Genomic DNA, 24,598 nt, shown 5'->3' with positions numbered 1-24,598 from the left:
AGTTAAAAGCTTGTAGGGTGGCTGGAGGTCCACTATGGGGGTCAATGAGGGACACTATTACTGTGAGGAGGTCACTGTGGGACACTATTACTGTGAGGGGGTCACTGTGGGACACTATTACTGTGAGGGGGTCACTGGGGGACACTATTACTGTGAGGGGGTCACTGAGGGGCACTATTACTGTGAGGGGGTCACTGAGGGACACTATTACTGTGAGGGGGTCACTGGGGGACACTATTACTGTGAGGGGGTCACTGAGGGGTACAATTACTGTGAGGTGGTCACTGAGGGGCACTATTACTGTGAGGGGGTCACTGAGGAACACTATTACTGTGAGGGGGTCACTGAGGGGCACTATGATCGTGAGGGGGTCATTGAGGGACACCATTACTGTGAAGGGGTCATTGAGGGACACTATTACTGTGAGGGGGTCACTGAGGGGCACTATTACTGTGAGGTGGTCCCTGAGGGACACTATGATCGTGAGGGGGTCATTGAGGGACACCATTACTGTGAAGGGGTCATTGAGGGACACTATTACTGTGAGGGGGTCACTGAGGGGGCACCATTACTGTGAGGGAGTCACTGAGGGGCACTATTACTTTGAGGGAGTCACTGAGGGGCACTATTACTGTGAGGGCGTCACTGAGGGGCACTATTACTGTGAGGCGTCACTGAGGGGGCACCATTACTGTGAGGGGGTCATTGAGGGGCACTATTACTTTGAGGCAGTCATTGAGGGGCACCGTTACTGTGAGGGGGTCACTGAGGGGCACTATTACTGTGAGGCGTCACTGAGGGGCACAATTATAGAGGGAGCAGTTTTGCGTAAAAGTGCATGACCTGTCATAAGAATGTGCTGTGGCGCCATACATGCGCCACTACAGTTGTCCCTCTTTTAATTGTTCAAACGTTGGGTGGTATGAGAGTATCCCCATATGGTGCCCTGCAGAGTATCTGTGCGCTACAATTTGGGCACCATGTTACAGATCCACAATATTGCCAAGTGCATGGACCGCTATTCACATTTATGAGACGAGGCTGCCATAGATATACCAAGGCAGTCCTGAAGCTCAGTATCATTCTGCATAGTAGAGCTCCCTGCAATGGAACGTATGTGGTGATGACCATCCCTTATATCGGGCCATTGTGTCTGCTGAGAGCAGGGTTACACATGGAGGAGAGGGGGCCCCCTTATGGTGCTGCTCAGCACTACTACACTACTAGTCACCCGGAACTAGAGGGCTTGGATGATATTTATTGCTGCTCTCTCTTTTCATAGTCCTTGATTCAATGGGCGGCGGTTACTGCAAATAACATTGAGGCCACCTTGTCCGGACGCCATCTTTCCACGGGCCCTACAGCAGTCACACGGTCCGCCTCTATGCTACAATCCGGAGAGGGTTCCTGAGTCTTCATTTTCTGTTGCAGTAAGAATCTAAGGCCGCTCTCACACAACCATAAGTAAAAATCTGAAAGGGCGACTTAGGGCTCGGAGCATACGTGGATATACGCTCCTAAGAGGATGGCGTGATTGCCTTCTGAATGAAGCACTATTGCGTGCTTTTGCCCGTGCCCAGTTACGTAGGGGATTTCATACGGACGGGGTGAACATTTCTGCACGCCGAAAAACTCCTATGTGCACAAAATAGAGAACGTCGCGTGTTTTTACCCCCAACACACCCACAAAAACGCTAAATGTGAAGAAACTTATTGAAACCAATGGGTTCTACTGTTGGATGTTTGCGCAAGAGAAAATGTGTGCAAAATCTTGTGTGAGAGTGGCCTAACGGAGCTTTTACATGCCGCGGGTATTGGTATGACTCAGGCTTCCGGATCAGATGCAGCAGATGGAGTAACAGAAGTTTACAATATTTAGTAGAAATGAGCAATAATAGTCTACAAGAACGGTAACTACGGATAAATAGATACTAAGGAGGCCTTCAGACGGGCGAGTTTTGGGCGCTGCAAGACGCACAAACCTGGCACTGACATAGACACTGTGGTTTTCCATAGGTCTGTGTATGTGTGTGATGTTTCTCTCACAGTGATGCTGCGAGATAGAAAAATCGCAGCATGTTCTATTTTTCTGCGAGTGTTTCCAATGGGCGGCGAAAAATTGCATCACACTTGCATGTACATGCGCGTTTCATGCGAGTGAGATTTTTAACTTCTATTGAAAACCACATGTTCACAAATCGCAACGCACTTGGTGTGAACATCTTACCAATATTAGGATAATACTTTGTGCACCACAGCAAAGAACATTATCAATAAAACTGTTACAACACAATGTCCAGTTATGGACTATATGCACAGTGACACAGCTTCCTATTAAGGGTTAACACTCCAGTACAGTCTCTTAGAAAAGCTGGATCCCTATTCCTGTACAATGTCACATAAACTACTCCCCATGCCGCCCTCCCTCACAGACTGCTCACCTCTCACATAAACAACCCCGTGTGCTGCCATCTCTCACAGACTGCTCACCTCTTACATAAACTACTCCCCATGGCGCACTCCCTCACAGACTGCTCACCTCTCACATAAACTACTCCTCATACCGCCCTCCCTCACAGACTGCTCACCTCTTACATAAACTACTCCCCATACCGCCCTCCCTCACAGACTGCTCACCTCTTACATAAACTACTCCCCATGCCGCACTCACTCACAGACTGCTTACCTCTCTCACAGACTGTTCACCTCTCACACAAACTACTCCCCGTGCTGCCCTCCCTCACAGACTGCTCACCTCTCACATAAACTACTCCTCATACCGCCCTCCCTCACAGACTGCTCACCTCTTACATAAACAACCCCGTGTGCTGCCATCTCTCACAGACTGCTCACCTCTCACATAAACTACTCCTCATACCGCCCTCCCTCACAGACTGCTCACCTCTCACATGAACTACTCCTCATGCTGCCCTCCCTCACAGACTACTCACCTCTCGCAAGAACTACTCCCCGTGCTGCCCTCCCTCACAGACTGCTCACCTCTCACATGAACTACTCCTCATACCGCCCTCCCTCACAGACTGCTCACCTCTAACGTAAACTACTCCCTATGCCGCACTCCCTCATAGACTACTCACCTTTCTCACAGACTGCTCACCTCTCACACAAACAACTTCCCATGCCGCCCTCCCTCACAGACTGCTCATCTCTTTCAGAAACTACTCCCCATGCTGCCCTCCCTCACAGACTGCTCACCTCTCATATAAACTGCTTCTCAATCTGCCCTCCCTCACAGACTGTTCACCTCTCTCAGAAACTACTCCTCATGCCGCACTCGCTCACAGACTGCTTACCTCTCTCACAGACTGTTCACCTCTCACACAAACTACTCCCCATGCTGCCCTCCCTCACAGACTGCTCACCTCTCACATGAAGTACTCCCCATGCTGCCCTCCCTCACAGACTGCTCACCTCTCACATGAACTACTCCCCATGCTGCCCTCCCTCACAGACTACTCACCTCTCGCAAGAACTACTCCCCGTGCCGCCCTCCCTCACAGACTGCTCACCTCTCAGATAATCTACTCCCCATGCCGCCCTCCCTCACAGACTGCTCACCTCTAACGTAAACTACTCCCTATGCCGCACTCCCTCACAGACTACTCACCTTTCTCACAGACTGCTCACCTCTCACACAAACAACTTCCCATGCCGCCCTCCCTCACAGACTGCTCATCTCTTTCAGAAACTACTCCACATGCTGCCCTCCCTCACAGACTGCTCACCTCTCATATAAACTGCTTCTCAATCTGCCCTCCCTCACAGACTGTTCACCTCTCTCAGAAACTACTCCTCATGGTGCTCTCTCTCACAGACTGCTTACCTCTCACATAAACTACTTCCCATGCCGCTCTCCCTCACAGACTGCCCACCTCTCGCATAAACTACTCCCCATGCCGCCCTCCCTCACAGATTGCTTACCTCACATAAACTACTCCCCATGCCGCCCTCCCTCACAGATTGCTCACCTCTCACATAAACTGGCCCTCATGCCGCCCTCCCTCACAGACTGCTTACCTCTCTCACAGACTGCTCTCCATCATTCCCTTCTTTTTACACAGAATGCTGAAGCCCCTTCTGGTTTTACCCCCTCCCCATCACACAGAATGCCCTTCATAGTACCCCTCCTCGTAGACAACTCCCCATTTTCTCCCCTGCCCCTTCATCACACAGGATGCCCTCTCATGGTTCTGGCCACCATCCTTATCACACAAGGTGCCCCTTTATGGTTCTCCATCTGCCACACAGAATGCTGCTTTTGTCTCCCCCATCACACAAGATGCCCCTTATATTTCTCCCCCTTTATCACTCATGGTTATAGTTTTTCCCGTGCCCCCGTCACACATCAAGCCCCTTGGGGCTCATTCACATGAGCATTATGCAAGTTTCGGTCACGTAAATAATCTGCACAAAACCACAGCGTTTATACTTCCGTAAGTGCGTTTTATCAGTGTATGTAAGCACTCCATAGACTAAGGGCGGCTTCATAGGAGGACGTTTGTATGCGCAAAATATGTGCACATATTGCGCAGAGGACAGATACCATTGTTTTCCATAAGCTCCTTCTCACTTTCACTTTTACATACATACTTTGCACACGCCAAAAAAAAAAAAGCGCATTTACGCACCTAAGGGTGGCCGCACACGGGTGCATTTGCATGAGCATTTATGGACGCAAAACCTGCACGCCGAATGCACATCAAATCGAACCCATTGATTTCCATGAGTTCCTTCATATGTGCTTTTTTCCGCACACATTTCGAGTGCGGGGGAAAAAACGCAGCATCCTCTATTTTGGTGTGCACTAAAGGCCCCCATTTTCCCGAAATCACGCACTGAACTGCATGAATTTGTGGGGCTAAACAATAACACCTGAGCCTACTAGGTGAGCTGCCTACTAATTCAGATGACCCGCCTACTAAGTAGACTGCCCCGCCTACTAATTCAGATGACCCGCCTACTAAGTAGACTGCCCCGCCTACTCAAACATGGAACTGCGGGGACCGCGCCGATGTGAGCAGACCCGGCAGCGGAAAAGAATACAGTAGAAAGCGCTGATACGGATGTTATAGCATGCGATCGTGAGCGTATATGTGGCTGTTTGTGGACGCCCTAAGGCACCATAGGAGTCTATGGGGCTGCGCAAATGCGCACCTGATCCCCCCAAAATTACGCAATGGACTGCACAATTTTGCGGGCACATCAATAACCCCAGGGACTAAATAGGCTGCACAGCCTTTCCTATGGCTGATGTGAACGGTACCCAGCAGTGCAAAAAGTACAGTAAAATGCGCTAAAACATGCGTGATAGCACGTCCTTTACTGTGCAAAAAGTCGCACTATGGCGAGCGTTATGAAGCCGTCCTTACATACAGGATTTTGGTCTGTAAATAAACATAAAAAATAGGACATGCCGCGAAAATACACTAATGTGAATAAACCCATTGGATTTTACTCGTGGCGCATTACGTGCGTAAATACGTGGCATATATACGCTCCTGTGAATGAGCCCTTATAGTTCTCCCTCTGCCCCCTGTCACACATGATGCCATTTTATTGCTGCCTTTGCCCCACTGTCATACAAGATGATGCACCTTGCCTACCTGACTGCACTATGTAACGCTACGCCTGGGTCCTCCACGCTCCACTACATAGCTTCTCACTGAAAGTCAAAACTTCATCCCCAACCCCGGCTCAGTCTCCACCCCTCCAACATCCTGAAACTACATTGGAGGTGGAGACTGAACCCGGATGAAGTTCTGACTATATGCAGCGTCCGATGAGCGGGCCAACAGCCGAGGAGACAGCGGGGTAGATAAGGCCTTGTCGCGGAGCTCTACCATCTCCTCCCCTGGGGGTAGCTCAGGACCTGACCACATTACTGCTGGGGGAGATCACAGGGGATGTAACCGGAGGTTACCTTAAGTCCAGTTCTCACTCGTGACGTCACCGTTCTTCCCTCTGCGGTGGATCCTTCAGATGTAATATAGTAGTCCACACATAGGGTAACTTTCTGAAAAAGAACCAGTAACGGTCGGTTCTGCTCGTTTACTGGAAATCCTTAAACTGCAATCCAACAAAACAGTCTTAATACGGATACAGCAAGCTAAAGTGGTGGAACAGGGAGGATTCTTGGGGGATCAGAAAATTCCACAGTCCAAGTTATCTGTGACATTCCTGTCCCGGCAAACTCTCTCTCTACCGGTCAACATTCACTGTCACTTTCTCCTATTCTCGCTAGGTAGTGGGTTTCTTCTCTCCCAGCGCCGAGGATTCCTGGGTATATTACGCCCAGGTTCAGCATCAGACCATCGCTCGACCTCCTCCATACTCCACACACTGACCGACTTGTCTGGTGTGAGGGTGGCAGACTCTCCAGACTGCACTACTCCTACTGACACACTTCCACTAACCCCACTGACACTCACTGACTTTCACTGAAGGCCTATATGGCTCATATCACATGCACACATTTGATGCACACAAATAGATACATTTCTGGTCAGGACAGGACATACTAGACATTAACCCTTTCAGTCCTGCAAACATTCAATACACATAAATCAAATGCATACCACAGACATATAACATTGACAAGACAATGGCACGAGATAGACATATAACATTGTGGAGGGGCCCTACTAACTCTGGGCCACTACATATGGAGGAATATACATTAAAGAGAGGGAGACTGAGCCAGCGTTCTGACTACCAAGCACCATGCAGGAGAAGCAGTGTGGTCCTCGCATATGGCGCGCCGCGTGGAGGACCTGGTTGTAGTGTTAAACAGTGCAGTCAGGCAGCCTTAGCATGGCCCAGGGGCCTCTGGGCCCCCCCTGACTTAGAGGCCAAGTCGTAATTATGACCCTGCGACCCTTATAGCTACACCAGTGTCCAGCAGCTTCTCTCAGGCTCAGCTTCAACAGCACCTCTGCTCAGCACTGTCTCTCCACTGTGACTCAGCACAAAAATGTCCCTCTTATAACCAAAGCTCTAGTCTCTAGAAAGTTCCTACCGAGCATGCTCAGTATCAATGTGCTTAAATTTTCCCAAATTTTGGTGCACACAGTGATTTTGGCACAAGTCACAGTAACCCTTTAGTATAGCCCCTTAAACAGCGGAATTTGAAATTGCAACTTTTTGCAGACTTGGGCCCCTTGACACGTGTATTATGAGACTCCTCTTAATACATATGTCACGGGAATGACGGGGCAAAGTTTACTTAGACCGGTGTATGAAACGAAGAGAGAGAGAGTGTGATTGACATGCTAGTTTGCTGTGGATTTGCTGCAAGGCCACAGGTTGAGGGCACAAAAGGGGCCCTATTACCTTTGAAGTCACCATTATTACTACCGAGGTCACTAATACTATTGGGGTCACTACTAGGGTTATTACTGGCGCCACAACTAGGGGCACTATTACTATTGGGGCCACAACTGGAGGCATTATTACTACTAGGGGAATTGTTACTCTTAGAAACACAACTGGGAACACTATGACTACTGGGGCACTGCAGCGTCCGAGAAGTTCGCCCCAGCCTAGGAGACAGCGGGGTAGAGTTTGGGCCCTGTCACGGTGGCTCTACCATCTCTCACCCGGAAAGTAACTGGTGACATGTCCAAGGTTTCATCACCAACATAGAAAGGGGTTCTTTACTGTAAGAGCAGTTAGACTGTGGAACTCTCTGCTGGAGGACGTGGTGATGGCAAAATCCATAGAGGAGTTTAAAAGGGGACTAGATGTCTTTCTGGAGAGGAAGGATATTATAGGTTATAAATCTTAGGTTAATTGTTAATCCAGGTATACAGGCAGGTAGGAACTATTAGGGGTTGATCCAAGGAACAGTCTGATTGCCATTAGGGAGTCGGGAAGGAATTTTTTTCCCCAAAAGGGCTAATTGGCTTCTGCTCTTGGGGTTTTTTGCCTTCCTCTGGATCAACAACACAGGAGGATAGACAGGCTGGACTAGATGGACATTGTCTTCATTCAGCCTAACGAACTATGTTACTATGTAAGGGGCCACGGGCAGGCTATTAAACAGGGGAACCCAATGATGGATTACCTCAGTCTTTTGTGTCACGCGTGACGCCACTGTTCCATCCTCTGCGATGAATCCAGTTGTTGGTAATAAAGAGTCCGCACACAGGGATTTAACTTTCTGAGCCAAACCAGTAACGATCGGTGAAGCTCGTTTACTTGAAAATAACTTGATGATACATGAGGAAAACAGTGCAAAAACATCAAAGTGGTGTGACGGAGGATTCACGGGGGGACAGGAGAAAACCACAGTCCTGTTATCTGTGGGTCCTGATTTCGGCAACACACTCTCTTCTCTCCAACTGTCTACTGGTCGACATTCACATTTGGAAAAAGGGGTGCGCTGCATGGCGGTTCCTCATTCTCTCTCTCTTTGCATTAAACGGTACTTTCACATCTCCTGTGTATAGCAAGGCCAGGGCAGACTGTAGATTCCTTTCAGCCTCTTCCATTCTAGGCCACACAGGCTGAAGGTGCCTGCGTGGTCCTCTTGCAGCCCTTCCAACGCTCCTCTCTCTTGCAAGACCCAGGACAAAACGCTCTCTTCCACTCTACTCCCTTGCACACACCTTGCAATCACATTTATACAGGATGGTCAGGTGACCACCAACTCACAACATAAAATGATACATTTACAGACAGACAGCTCACATACCATGGAATCATAGAATGGTAGAGTTGGAAGAGGCCTCCAGGGTCATCGGGTCCAACCCCCTGCTCAGTGCAGGAGTCATTAAATCATCCCAGACAGATATTTGTCCAGCCTTTGTTTGAACACTTCCATTGAAGGATAACTCCCCACCTCCCATGGCAACCTGTTCCACTCATTGATCCCCTCACTGTCTAATATCTAATCTGTGTCTCCTCCCTTTCAGTTTCATCCCATTGCTTCTAGTCTTTCCTTGTACAGATGAGAATAGGGCTGATCCCTCTGCACTGTGACAGCCCTTCAGATATTTGTAGACAGCTATTAAGTCTCCTCTTACCAAACAATTAACTCTTTCTGTGCTGCAGTTATGCAATACACATCAATCATGTAATGCAGAAGACAGTAACATTACAGTGGACAAATGCATACACACTATTATGAAGGGGCCCCATTGTTCTGGGCTACTAGAGCACTATCACTATTGAGTCCACTGCTGGGTGCACAATTACTATTGGGGCCACTACTAAGGGCAATATTACTATAGGGGCTACAACTGGGGGCATTATTACTACTGGGGGCACTATTACTATTGGGACCACAACTAGGAGCACTATTACTATTGGAGCCACAACTGGGGGCACTATTACTATTGGGGTCACTAGGGGGGCACAGTTATTAGTTGTGACCATCAGAGTAACTGGGGTAAAAACATACTTTGTGTAAGCCACACCCCCTTTTATTTTGGCTGGTATTTTTTTGTAACAAAGGTGGCAATGACAAAAATTCCCAGCACTCCGGGTATAAACGTGGCTGGAAAAAATATGCAGGGAACCTCCTTGAGCTGCGAGTTTGTGATCCATAGGTGCTCTAGATCAGGCATCCATGTTGGCTTTGAAAATGTAACAAAGTATTGTCCAAACAGGGTTCAGAAAGTGGCATAAATGCAATGTATTTGGAAGGTAGGAGGCTGATTCAAGGTAGTGCGACGCGTTTCATAGGAAATACAGATAAAATAGCCTCCTTTCTCAAGCACAAACATAAAGATACCTGGAATGCTGGGAATTTTTGTCATTTGCATTTTTTGCTCTTGCCCTTGTGACCGAAGCGCTAGTGTGCCTTGGGTTCCCCCTTGATGCTCCCTCCTCCTCCTTCTTCTGGATCCTTTTTGGAAGGGTTTTAGAGTTGACCACTGCAATGTTGTTTTGGAAGCGGTGTGGCGGTCTGTCCATTGACGGCTGTCCATACCTGGTGAGTCCGGTTTACATTTACCATACACCTTATATATACCTGCACAAATAATCATCCCTGACCTAAGGGCGCTGTCCTAACTCTACGAGTAGCACACTCCCGAACTTACTGGAAAGTCTAGAAAACAAACAAAAACCAATTGGGCTACTGGGTAACAAGCGCAAGCATCATTTTCGATTTGTAGTGGACTATTACTGCAGTGCCCCAAAGGTAGGAGTTTGAAGTGCTAGAAATGATGCTTTCATATGCTGTATGTCATACAGTTACCCGATGCCGGCTGTATTGGGGATGAACGATTGGCAATATGATCATTGGTCCCCAATACAATATCATCATTGTGGGCAGCCGGGAAATTGACCCGCCGACAATAATAATTTTTCCTGTAACATAAATGAGCCTATCAGCCAATGAAGGAGTGTTTCCTCGATCATTAGCTGATTGGGAGCATATTTACATGGCCCATTGATTGGGTAAACTAACATTCAGCAAACATGTTGACTTGTAAGTCACTAGTATATGGGTCAGCAAAATAATGAGGCTAATGGATCTAATGGATGGTGTACCTTCAGAGTCCCAAAACCCTGGGGCACATCCATTAGTCGTTAGGCGCAATAATAAATATCCTCACCATTGTATCCATTATACTCCACCTCCAGGTCATCTGTTATCCTACATACCCCATCTGGATCCCCCTTCTATATCGGAAAGCCATAAGCCACATCCAGAGCTATTGTCTACATTGGAGGACAGCCCAGTACTCAGTAGAATACAAGGATTGGTGGAGGGACAGGAATGTCAATGATTGTCTTATTGGTGTTGACATTATAGATTATAAACTAATGGACTGCATTGTAATTCGTTACTGCTGGCCCCATTTTCTTATCATTAAGAGGGCTCCTTTGGGCTACCACAACAGTGAGGCTGAATAGTCTTCGAAATTTGGAAATACAGTCAAAACAGGTCCAATGCACCCCACTTTTCTCTCTGGATAGACGGGACGGGCACAGGGAGCATTGTGTGGCAAATTCTTCATAACCCCTTTTTCAGTGCCCCCAACACAATGCCAGACATAGCCCCTCTACAAGTAGCTACATTGCCCCTGAAAGTGCCCGCTATTGTTGCCTCTGTAAACTCCCCATACTGTATGTTTCCTTACCTCTTCCACATTCTCATGCTGATGAGCTGGAAAAGCCCTCAAAGTTCTCTGAACTTCAAGCGCTTAGCTGATATCTGAAGATCAACAAGCTTTAGGCAACTCCATGTCTGGAAGCCTGGTCGAATTCCACATGCGGGATCCCGCAGCAGAATCTGACCCTGCACCCGGCCAAGGACCCCAGATTCTTGTTATCTGTGCTGTGGACGAGCCGACTGGTGCCCCGGCGCACATGCACAGTACAGGTAATGCTGCACCGTCGCTAGGTGGTTACACGAATTCCATGGCGTCCCCTCAGTGATGATTGCAGAAGGGCCGCGGGTGGGCCGGCTTCCATTGACTTCAATAGAAGCTGTCTGTGCGGAATCTGGCTCAAAATAGAGCATCCTGCGATTTTTCCCCTGCAAGTGGAAAAATCGCAATTGATTTCAGCTGATGGGCAGGAAAACCCGCTTTTACATAGCATGCTATGGAAGGTATTTGCTGCAGAGTCCAGAGGCTGATGCCAGCTCCAGATTCCGCAATGCAAATCTGTCCGTATGCATTGGGCCTACCTCATAGAGCTCTTGGTGTTCATATTAACTTTACTTTACCCAATGTCTGACTGGATAAAATGAAGAAAGTGGTACAAGGAAGCAGGGCTTTGAAGTTGGGCATGAAGGCCAACCAATCGGTACTGCATCATCCACTTATAAGGTATGGGGCCATTTGGTCATGTCCAATCGCCAAGCCCCTCTATCTCACCCTGAACACCCTGTACAGCCTTAGCTCAGAATCACCTATTTTATTCTAGTCCCATGGACAAGCAGATGGTTTGTAACATAGTATGTAAGGCCAAAACATGTCCATCTAGTTCAGCCCATTCCCCCCCAATGTTGATCCAGAGGAAGGCAAAAAGCCCCAATGAGGTAGAAGTGATTGCGGAGATGTATTGCAGCATGCTCTGCTCTGGCTGCTTATTATCATTGGAATCTTATTTTTTTGGAACCGATCCTATAGTTACATCATTTCAGTTCTAGAAACACGAGAAACCAAACAACTCGTGACTCTGGTATCTGGCACTTGAAATGTGTGAATCTTATAACACAAGGCTCGAAACGCTCTAATTTTTTTTTGTTAAATAATGAAGGCTTTCTGCTTTTTTTTTATACATGCAACTTTTTGAAAAAAAAATCTCCCCTATTTATATAACAGCAACAGAATCTGAGAATTTAAGAAGTTATTAATTAGTATCCGTCTCAGAGTTTAGACTGTCTCTGCCGCCTGCAGTACGCTCTATAACTTAGCCCCTCTTACTATAAGTGAGGTATGATGTGGATGACATCTCCTATGTCCTCTACAACCCTGTACAAATCTTGCACAACCACAGACTGGCACATGCACAGATCGTTAAGCCCTACTGTGGCCCGAATGGACTAACTCTTCTGCACATGCGCCGGTCTGCAGTCGTGCAGCACATGCACAAGATTTGGCCGGGACTATGAATGACATAAGAGATATGATCCATGTCACAGGTCACTCATAGAGAGAATGGTTGGGTACTTCCTGGGGCCGTCTGCCCCACACATCAGACCTGGTGTTCTCTAGCTGCCAGTGGTTTAATCTGCTCCGATCCGTTGACAGGTTCCTTTAAGATATATTGGTCATAAACTATTTTTTTTCTGATACAGGACTGAAAACACCCTGCATAGATATAAAGTATCAGAAAAACTGTACTCCATATTATGAAGCTTTGGTGTTCAAGCGTGGACAGTTACTATAATGTCTTCGAGTTAACCACTGATCAGGGCATACATAGATGATGGGGTCCTTGAGTCCTACCAAGGGTCCGATGTCCAGAACGGGATTGCAGTTTTCAGTCAAAAACAAGACTTGTAAAAGTGCCGAGGCTTCAAACTGAAAGAAGTAGATGCTACTGACATGAAAAGGGTTAACCTAACTGAACTGTATCATGACTATGGCAAAGTGGTAAAAGTCCAATTACATAAATTATTTTGGATCCACCTCTGAGGTGCTCTGACCCATGAATTAGTTAGGATGACTGTGAGCAGGTTAAGTTGTAACACAATGAAGATCATTGAGCTCTTTTAATCCTTGCGTTACATGACTCCGCCTGTCTAGAACTTGTTCACTAGGCTGTTAATTGGCAGGCTAGTACCGTTTGCCAATTAATAGTCTCTAAGAGTCATTCACGGAGGTTCTTGACCAATGTGCAGAAGTTTAAACTGATCTTTCGCCTCAAAACCATCGTAGCGTCCCATGCCTTCATATGTTGTTTTGGATTTCTACTTTAGCAACCCCTGTAGCTTTCCATGTAATCCCTCACCAATCTCAGTGCAGAGTTCCCCAAAATAACCTAAAATGTTGCAGGCTTGGACATTTGGATGCACGATATAGAGTATTTGTACAGGAACCAATATAAGGCTTGGCTCAGGCACTACCACTAGGTTTTTGTTGGCAACTTGTATGATTAAAAGTGAATCTAATAGTTATTATGAGGTCTGTGGATGAAGACACTCTAGTAACTATGGGAGTGGAGCTGCTGTGCCACTGACTGATTTGAATTTGGGCTACTCTGAGAGTGCAACCTAGGAATTACCTGGTTTGAGAGTAGCACCTAGAGACTCCTTGGTTTGAGAGTAGCACCTAGAGACTCCTTGGTTTGATAGTAGCACCTTGGGATTCCTTGGTTTTCACACTTTAAACCCTTCAAGTAAGATCTGGTGTTAGCTTCAGGGTCTCCCCGTCTTTTACCCCAAGAGTAGTCTCAGTGCAGTAGCAGCTGACATGAACTGGTCAGAGACTCCTTAGTACAGTGCTGGAGAGACAGGTAGAAACACTATTGATACACAGGCCGAGATTAGAACGGGTAGGGTTCTTGTATAAACAGAGAGACAAGCCGAGAGTAAGGGCAGCTAGCAATCAGATAAATCATGGTCAAGGTACTAATTGAGGTCAGGACAGGAGAAGACAGGAAAGCTGGGTGAACAGGCATGGGTCAAAACCAAGAGTTAATTACAAAACTATAGCATCTTTGCAGAATCTTGTGGAACCTATTGTTAAGGCACTCTCCAGTGGAGGTGCAGCGTCCCGTAGGGTGACCGCGGATGCAGGGCGTACGTTGAGGAGCTGGGAGGGTAAGATGCTGGCTTGTCACGGCAGCACTTACCACACTCCCTCCCAGAGGGACGCACGTAGTCTTGGCCAGGGCAGTGCTGGGCCTCTTCCAAACATCCCTCGGAAAGGGATGCCCAATTAGCATGTGAACAAAGATAGGGGTTGTCATGGGTAACGCCACCATTCCTTTACCCACCGGAAAGACCCTTGGTGGTAAATAAATGAGCTACAGACAGAATAAATGTCCCTCGGGTCTCTGGGAGTGGTCAGAGCCTGAAAGAACTTGACTTGAATAAACTTTTGGACCATACAAGGCACAATTGACAGTATTGGATTTGAAGACATGAAACAGACTGGAGTAGTAATACCTCCACATGGTGATCCCAGACGCCAGGACGGCCATCTGTGACAAATGAATAAAAGTACCTCTACGCGGTGATCCAATAGCTCTGGATGGCCGCGTAGGAAAGTAGGATAGCAAGTACCTCTGCACTAGGCCTTGGGAAAAAGTGCACTTACTGCTTGCTCCTGCTCTCTCCCTCTCTCTGCTTGGGGCTCACTCTTCTCTCATCACTGGTACATGCACTTCACGGAACCTCTCCTCCTCTTCCATCTTCACCACATGGGACTTGATGATACCCCCATGTGGCTGGCACTTTGAATTCTCAGGAACCCAGAGTAAATGGAACTCCCTTCTCGCTCTCACACACTCCTATTATAATCACACTCATACCACGTGACAGGACATAAATTGTTACATTTACAGACAATCTTCAGTCTTTTGCAGACACTTGACCCATCACACGCTGCAGCTATGCAATACATATAACAGAATGACTAGACAGATTTGCACAGCGCACCAACAAAAGACATGACATGTATGACATTATGGAGGGGGCCAGGATAGTATGTACTGGGCCACTACAGAGGGGAGTGTCTTAAATAACCAGGGAAGTGACAAAGTTAGATGGCAATGGGAAAGCTGGGTGCACGAGCTGGCCATTTAAGAAACAGGCCCAGTGTGCACTCACCTTAAGGGAGGCACTGAGAGCAGCATCTGCCACAAGGAGGGCTCAGAGAATGCCGATGACCATGAAGAATGAGAGGAGGAAGTGAGGAAAACTGCCAGCCGCAGACAGCGGCCATTACAAAATTCATAACCCACTTAATAAACAGTGTCCTTACTTGGCATGCTTCCTTAATTCCAACATCTAGAAAGTCTAGTGGTTAACCCATGGTCGGTCTTGCAGCTATTAGTAGTTATTAGTAGAGGCTTGGTTTATTGTCCGCTTTAGCCCCCTATAATCTCAACGAGAAGCTGGCACCATGTCTGGTGTAAATAACATCCTGCAATGGATGTAATTTAATGTCCGTCTTCCAGGACTTCCTGTTCTGTAGAAACAGGGCAATTGTAAGATGAAATGAAACATGCAAATTCCCGAATTCCCTTATGGACTTCACCAATCAATTATATGGAGTCTATTCGATTACTACAACTGGCCTTGTGTTCTCCGAAGAATGAAATCGCTTTACAGAACTGCTTAGGCACGTTCACTGCCTCGCTCGTGGGCTTTGCCAGTTTGGCCATTCCGGTGCCCCAAATTCTCTTCGGTTATTGCACTGCATGTACATAGATGTGTGTATGGTGTGTAATTATATTGTTATTACGTAGAGATGAGCGAGCGCCCAAATGCTCGGGTCCGCGTTATTCGAGTCGAGCTTTTCATAAAATTCGAGAGCTCTACTCGAGTAACGAACCCCATTGACTACAATGGGAGACTCGAGCATTTTTGTATGTGGGACGCCGGGTGCCGAGCTTTTTTTTTTTTTCTCCCTTGGTTCGTGTGTTCTCTCTCTCTGCCAGCCAGCCAGCCAAAAAATTTGCCATTGACGCACTCTGCGTCGCGGCAGGGAGGGGCCAAAACAGGCACGTCACAGCGGGGAGGAGCCAAAAACTGGGGCGAGGTCGAACACGGCATGATGCTCGTTCGAGTAACGAGCACGATCAAGTACGCTAATACTCGAATGAGCATCAAGCTCGGCAGAGAACGTTCGCTCAACTCTAATATTACGCTATCTTTGATGTGTATTAGCAACATAGTAACATAGGCTGAAAAAGACGTGTCCATCAAGTCCAGCCTATGATAGTGCTAATAAAGCTGGCTACGGGCGCCTTCACACTGGCAATAAAATTGCGCGATTTTCGAGCGATGCGAGAGTGAGTGAAAACGCTTAATTATGAAACCAGTGATTTTTCAATGCTTTCCTTCACATTTGCGCCCTTTTTTACTCATGCGATAAAAAAAAATTGCGTCATGTCCTATCTTTCTGTGTTTTGCGCTATTTAATCTCCTATATATCAGCAGCACTGATGCCCAAAAATCACGGGAAACAAGTTGTGCTTTTGCTGCGATTTTCTCACCAGTGTGAAGGAGCCCTCAGGGTGGTTTCACATGATTCGAGAGTCACTAAAAAAGTCGATTATTGAAACAATGACTTACAACAGTTTCCTTCCATTAGTGACGCTTTTACTCACGCGATCTTGGGAGAGCAAAAAACTCGCGGCATGCTCTATCTTTCTACAATGTTCAATTATTTTTATCTCCCATGTTTCCCAATGTAATGTGATGCGATTTTAACATTAGAAAGTCCTGCTGAGTTTCACAAAAAAATAGCGGCAAAATCACGCAATATAAAAGCACGAGAAAATCGTGAGCGGCAACAATGATTTTGCGAGAAAAAGCAGTGCCGACACTCAAAAATCACAGGAAAAAACACGCGATTCTGCCGTGATTTTTTTCCGCCAAAATCGCGATCACCGATGTGGAACTAGCGTTAGTGTCCGTTTAACCCTTTCCAATCCAATCTGTATCCTGCTTTTCCTAGGGGGCTTACTCTTTTTCTGCCGTTATACAACAGCACCATCTGCTGGCTAAAGCCAGTACTGCATGAGGTGACACGTTGGATAGGCTCTGACAGCAGAGAGGCTGGCAATGTACAGTAAGAGAACCCCGACGGACGTCTTCCAACATCGGAGCTGTACAGCCTTAAATCATAATGTCTTCAGACGTCAGACAGTGGATTGGAAAGGGTTAAAACTTATTCCTGGCTGCTGACCTTGTGTTTGGTGAAAGAGACCTCAGCAAAGGCGACCCTAAGCTAATCCTCTCACACAAGTTTAACTGAAGTCAAGCATGTACCATTGACCATTAGAGGTTACTGGCTGGTAAGGAAGTTAGAGGCAGCCCAAGTGCCCAACTAACCAACACTTACCGATATTTTCTCTTGGCCAAACAGTAGAGAGGGATGAGCAAAATAACAGTTTTGGGCTCCATTTTGCCTTAGCCCATCATAATGCTTATCAATGGAGAATGCTCATCTTGAGGTATAATGGAAGAAGGCGCAGCCTGTCGCCCCAAGACCCAAACTTCAGAAATCAAACCATTCTTGAAAACTGCCCAAAAAAAATGGCTGATCTCTGGAAACAAGTGACTGAAAATGCTGGTTAGCAAGCAAATATCTCATATAATAAACCATATAATATCAAAACAACATATAACATATACTGTAATAATTTGAGTAATTTTCTTTTTTCCAGATAAAAGATGGCAATTTTTCACTTTATTTTTATTGTCTTTCCAGGAAAAATCCCTGCCTGCGGAACGTGCACTTTCCAAACAGCATAGTGCTCCTTTCTTAGCTTAGCAGATCTGTTCCTGGACCAAATTACCAATGAGAGACTCTACCATGTTGCATACAGAGGGCAGTGCCTTACTAAAGGCGGTGTGGCAGGGGAAATTCAGACTGACGCGCCTCTTGCTGGAGGGTGGTGCTTACATCAATGAGGGCAATGCCCAGGGTGAAACCCCTTTGATGGCAGCCTGCTTAGCCAAATACGATGACCCCCAAAATAAGTCCCGAATGGTAAAATACCTTCTGGAAAATGGGGCTGACCCAAACATGCCTGACAAGATGGGTAAAACGGCTTTAATGCACGCTTGCGGCAACTTGACTGGAGCAAGCGTGGTCTCAGTTTTGCTAGAACATGGTTCAGACCCCAGTATGAAAGACTACTCCGGCACATCTGCTCTTATGTATGCTCTTAACAAAGGTGACCGCGAAACCTTAAGGGTCCTCTTGGATGCTTGCAAAGCTAGAGGCAAAGAGGTAATCATCATAACCACAGACACTTCTCCTTCTGGGACCAAAAAGACAAAGCAGTATCTGAACTCTCCCCCGTCACCAGGAGTTGATGACAAGCAATCTCCGTCAATATGTATGTCTCCCTCCGACATTGAGTTAAAAACATCCCTCTCTCCGGCAAGTGAGAGAGAAGAAGCCCGGGATGTATTTAACTTCAATATGGGCACCAGGCTGACATGCCCTACATCCAGCAAACTAGAAATTAAAACCTCAGATCACATACCTAATAAAGGAAGGATGGTGAACAAAAAGCAACTGAAAAGGCTAAACTCTGAACCTTGGGGTTTAGTGGCCCCATCAGTCTTGGCTGCGTCTCATCTTGTGGCACCTGCCGAGAAGCCTACTGTTGAAGAATCTGAAGAAAAGGTCATTTCGGAAATAAATAACTTGTCCATTACCAAGAGAGCTTTGCTGTCTAGACGTCACAGCATAGAGGGTCAAGATTCGTCTTGCTTTAAAACCGGAGAGCAGTCGTCTGAGGAAGATCCCTCAGGCCCAGACACTTCGTGGGCTGACAAGGTCCACTTAAGCCACCTACATCAGCCACTATCAAGGCGCAACACAGCACCTGAGACTCAGGAAACATCTAGTGCCACCTTGGCTCCAACTATTGGGACTAACTTAAGAGGAGTTCCTCATCATAAATTGACACGTATGGACCACTATGAATCAGATTCCCACCTTTGCCCTGACTCTATTCCTGGTTCTCCAGACTCTGGACGTGTGTCTTTAGAAAGGAGAAAATATAATGCTTCTCCTTTAACTCTTTTTACCAGTTCCTCTCGTGAATCATTAGAAAGCATTCCCAGTGCTGTCTCTCCTATGTCTGTCCGTCGTAGGACCCCCGGTCTTCTCGAAAGAAGAGGATCTGGGACTCTTCTTCTGGATCATATATCTCATACCCGACCGGGCTTCTTACCACCGCTGAACGTCAACCTCAACCCTCCAATACCTGACATCAGATCTAACGGCAAAGCTCCTTCACCGGTTCACGGTAGCCAGAAGACACTGATTCCTGTGGCCCCAAGTTCTCCAAAACACTTTGACGCCAAAGCCAAGAAGAAACTCATAAGGAGACATTCTATGCAAACAGAACAGATCAAACAACTTGCCAGTTTTCAGAACCTCTTTACTCAAAACGAATCTGATAATTAAAGAAACCGAACTGTGGAAACCCAATAGAGCTCCGACACGAAGAAAATCAATCAAACGTAAATATGTAAATCTCCTCTCACCTTGCAGGATTTTACAACATTTTGGTGGCTCATCATGGAACCTACAGGAAGCATGGATGAGCAGGAAGTTGCTTCCGTTGTAATCACCTTTTTCTTGATCGATTTTGTTCTCATAGGCTTTATGAAGTTTTTGCATACATACGCGGGAATGTGGGTAGATCTCCGAAATGTAGCATTTTGAAATTTAACAATTTAGGAGTCCATTGAATAAAAAATCTAACATTCATATTCCATCGGATCAGCAAATAATTAGACTTTCATATTTGTATAATTAGAGTTAACGAAGCCTGCAAAAAATAATAAACTGAAACTCTACCCTTCCTGTGACTTTGAGGTCATGAAGGTACTAAGAAGATGGCCTACATCATCGAAGCAGTATACAATTCTTAGTGTATGTTTTATATCAGCTATATGTAAAAAACAACATCAATTGTAAATAGTACAACATAAAATGGTCATGTGACTAAATCATTTTGATTATTTCCAGGGTTTTAAACAGGGTCAGTCAGGATTTTGACTTAGAGATACCTACGTCAACGTGTTGACCAGGTGGTGCTCTACCTTAAATCCGAACCTTATCTTTTAGTGCCATCTTCTGGCAAACCAAGTAGCAGGTTTTATTGCCTTTTTTTTGTTGTTTTTTGTTATATAGTAACACATTTTATATATCGTCAGCAGAGTTCGAGAGGTTTGTCCACCAGAGCACTTACAAAAAGTTGATCTTTATAAATATACTGATGATTGAATGTACCATAGTGGAATTTCTTGTTATAAATTCCCCAAAAGAGCTTTAAACTGGTGAAAACCTGACCAGTAAAGCACACACAGAGTATATACAAGAAACTAATAGATGTATAACAAATTATAGATGAATGTGTGGAGGCCAATTTTATTTTGAAGGAAACGGGAGATATTTTTAATGTATAATGGAATCGACCCCGTGTCGATCTTATGATATCCTACAGCACTTTGCCCTGTCTACTCATGTATAAATAGAAATATATCAATATACCTATATAACTATATCTAAAATGATAGAGATTAGGGACACACAGATGTGGTTGTGCAAACACATATTTATGTAGATATACGCATACATGAATGCGCATGTGTATGACAGAAACCATTGTAATGGTATCTACTGTTTTGGTTCCATATGGTTGTTCTCTACACAGGAGTCCTCAGGCCTGGTTGTGGTGCCCATTACTGTTCCCAAAATATTTAGCATTGTTGTAGACATTGTACATAAGCTATTTCACAATTTCTATTATTGTAATCATTGCGTTGGAAAGTGGCAAACACATCTAAGCAATTTTTTTAAATCTCTATACCTTGTTCTCTCCCAGAAACCAGGACATAAAAAAGAATACAGAGATCGGTGGAATAGTTTAGATGAAATATACCTGTATGCTGCAATTCTAAAAGAATTACTCCAGTCAGGATTTCTGTAGTACATTACAGAGGTCACATAAGGACGCCTTTATTTTATTTTTGTGCCTTATGAATATTTTACCAAACATTCTGTAACCATGGCTTTTAGTACCCATACCCACCCCTCCTCCAACTTTGCAAACGACCATGTTTATACATTTTGCAGATTGCAGGCTCATGAGAGACGAGTCATTTCAGTCACCTCTTTATTGAATTAAGAAGCTGTCAGAAGGAGTCAAATTAATGTCATGCTCGTCTCATGTCAGTCTTATACTAAATTACACTGACATCCTAATGGCTAAGAAGATGACTTACCAGATTGCATCGTTATACACACCCCACACATACGGGCTAATAATTATAATTAACCACTTAGGAATTGAGTTGACGATATGTGACTGCTGCTGCGATCGAATCTATTAACATGGCAAAAGATGTTGGCCTTAGCCGGAGGCTACTGTGTAATGCAGCGGGTGTGGGCTCACTGTGTCATTGACTGATTTGACTTCAGGCTGCTCTTGAGGGCTGCTCTAGGGGCTCACCTGGTTTTCACCCATTAACCCCTTTTTGAGGGATCTGGTCTTTACTGCAGGGAACCTTCAGGCGTAGTCAGGAAAGCAAGCTGAGTTTGGGGCAGGCAGAGTTGTTTTTAGATAAAGCTGTAGGTCGGAGTAGGTGGCAATCAGGCAAGACATAATCAGAAAACAGGCGGTGGTCAGGACAGGCAGAGTTTTGGAAACCTGGGTATATAGGCAAGGGTCAAAACTGGGTAGCAAGCAGATACTGGCACACCGTCACTTGAAACACTAGGAACCTTAATGCTCAGACACCCTCCAGTGGGAAGGGCTGGGATTGGGAGGGAATGGGAAAGCTGGGTGCATGTGCTGTCCTTTTTAGAGGGCAAGCTGAGCACGTGCGCACCCAATGGACAAAAGAGACAGCCAGGAAGATAATGCAGAGTTTGCCACATAAAAGACTCAAAAGATGCCGACAACCTTGACTGGTGGGAGGGGGAGGAGAAGAGAAGGCATACCATAATGTATCCTACCATATAAGAGATACTTATGAGAATCCTGCCCCAGTAATCTGACAGGGCTTGTATAAGACATGAATTTTTTTTTCTCAGAAACAGCACCACGCTTGCCCATGGCGGTGTGGGGTATTGCAGCGCACACTCATTCAATTGAATGCAAAATAACATCTTCTCTGGAGCGTACCTAATAGTTAGTAATGGGGTACAGTGTCACTAGTCACCCTTTTAATACTGAGTTAACAAAGTAAGTAAGACTCGATCAGAAGGAAACAGAGTCCCTTTACTAGTTGCACATATCCCATTGGCTTCCGACAATGTGGGAGGACTGTATAGTAGAGATTGTAAATTATTGCTATAACCAATAGACAGAAGTTCTACATAAAAGGGGCTATGACGTTTTAGATGGTTGCTAAGTTTCTCTATTGATGACATGACATCCACGTTTCAGTAGGTTTCTCCACTATTTACACTATTTTACAACATACATGTAGATAAAATTGGGTCACTTTGTACAACATGACATAAGCTGTCGGTATTATACTCCAGAGCTGCACTCATGACTCTGCTAGTGGCTATTGGATACAATGAACAACTTTGTAATGTGATACCCCTACTAACAGCTCATATAGGCTCCTATAGTGTAGCTAAAGGGGTTTAATCATTGCTAACAAACATTTTCTAGCAGCTGGGCCCAGTGAAAGTCAGGTGACCACTGTGGCCAATCAGAGGCCGCAGCATCACCATTCTAACTCCTGGCATCAGCACTCATCCTGTGCACCATGATGCCAGGAGTCTAGTATGGAGACACTGCAGCCTTTGATTGACTGCAGCCGTTACCTGGAACCTGAGGCCGGGGCTGTGGGAGCTGCTCATCTGTGTCTCGGGGAAGCATGGAGATGGGGAGAGCATGATCTATTTTTTATTTTACAACGGGCCCAGCTGCTAGAAAAGTTTTGTTGGGAATGATAAAACCCATTTAAGAATCTATCTGCTTTTTTGAATGGAGTTATCTGGGGACAGAGTTGTGTTGAAAAACTTCTTCAGCCTGAGTGCATACTCACCTTCCAGGTTCCCCCACCGCTGCCGTTTCGCTGTTTCCACGCTGAACTTCACTTCGTGAAGGGAAGTGATGATGACCAGACAATGGGTCACGGTATTTACCGGCTGAAGAGTCAGTGATTGGCTGCATCGGCCATGTGGGCCTTTTGTTGGGGACGTCATCGCCAGAAAGGGAAGACCAGCGGGGATCGGCAAGACCGTGGCGGAGCGTGGAAGGGGAGTATGGATTCTGTTATTTTACTGCAGGCTGAAAAAGTTTTGGAACAAACCTATGTCCCCAGATAACCCCCTTACATCTGTGGATCCAACCACTGCCTCAGGATCCACATGTGGTTCGTGGCCGCCTGCTATGTGGCTCAGCATATGAGTTGTGAGTTGATAAGGTTGAAAAAAGACAAAGGCTCATCTAGTCCAACCTAGGAATGGGAAGGCCTGGAAAAAAACTGGAAAAAATTTTTGGGGAAAAAAACAGTTTTTTCCCTAAGCCATTTTTTTCCCGAAAATGAGAAAAAAATGTGTAGAATATTATCTTTTCCAATGATAAATAATATGGTATTCAAACTATATAAAACATACAAAATGTATTTGGAAGAAAACGGGAAAAACTGTTTTTCCCCCCAATTTTTCAGTTTTTTTTCCAGGCCTTCCCATCACTGGTCCAACCTATGATCTAATTGTGTTGATCCAGAGAAAGGCTATTCCCCAATGAGACAGGTGCTAATTGCCCTTATCAGGGGAACATATCCTGCTCTTACAGTAAAGAAGCCCTTCCATGTTAAGCGTGGAGCCTTTCTTCCTCCAGACGTAGAGGATGTACAGGCCATATGTAGAAAGATCATTAGTAAGATGCCTTTGCTGTCCGTTCATATATTTGTACCTTGTAATGCCATCGTCTTTCCATACTGAATAGCCCAAGTTTGATAACCGGTCTTGGTACTCCAATCCAGCCACCCCCTTCACTGCCATGTCTGCCCTCCCTCTATTTCAGCTGGTGCTGATATAACCACAGACACTGCCTATTTACATTATTGAAGCCATATCCTAACCATGAAACAACGCCAATTCGAATAATACAATACTAGTATTAAAGGTACTGTCCAGTTGCAAACTATTGATGGCCCATCCAGAAGATAGGCCATCAATAGTATGTCAGCTGGGGTCTGCCACAGTGGATGAGATCCACGGGTGTAATACCAAGCCTAGCCACTACAGTAAGATCGGAGCTGTGTGCTTCCTGCAGAAATCAGCTCAATGTAGGAACGCATGGGCCCAATGAACAGGTGATTGGTAGGGATCCTGGGTGGCAGACTCCAACTGATCTACTATTGATGGACAACTAGAGATGAGCGAGCATACTCTGTAAGCCGATTTACTCGAGAGAGCATTGCTTTTTTCGAGTAACTGCTGGCTCG

General features: G+C 45.9%; 1 protein-coding gene across 1 annotated transcript in view; it reads left to right on the top strand.

Moving 5' to 3' along the window:
* The window catches only part of LOC136631658 (ankyrin repeat domain-containing protein 34A-like), a 30,685-nt gene extending 10,655 nt beyond the window's left edge, over positions 1-20,030 (top strand). Inside the window, exon 2 of the mRNA XM_066605943.1 lies at positions 17,868-20,030. Within this exon, the coding sequence (XP_066462040.1) occupies positions 17,958-19,583 (1,626 nt within the window). The 5' untranslated portion in view covers positions 17,868-17,957 and the 3' untranslated portion in view covers positions 19,584-20,030. The remainder of the gene's footprint in view (positions 1-17,867) is intronic.
* Positions 20,031-24,598: the final 4,568 nt, after the last annotated feature.

The sequence above is a fragment of the Eleutherodactylus coqui genome, chromosome 6 (genome assembly GCF_035609145.1).
Source record: "Eleutherodactylus coqui strain aEleCoq1 chromosome 6, aEleCoq1.hap1, whole genome shotgun sequence".
Lineage (NCBI taxonomy): Eukaryota > Metazoa > Chordata > Amphibia > Anura > Eleutherodactylidae > Eleutherodactylus > Eleutherodactylus coqui.
Note: the sequence above shows the minus strand (reverse complement) of the source record. Positions and strands in the feature narration are given on the sequence as shown.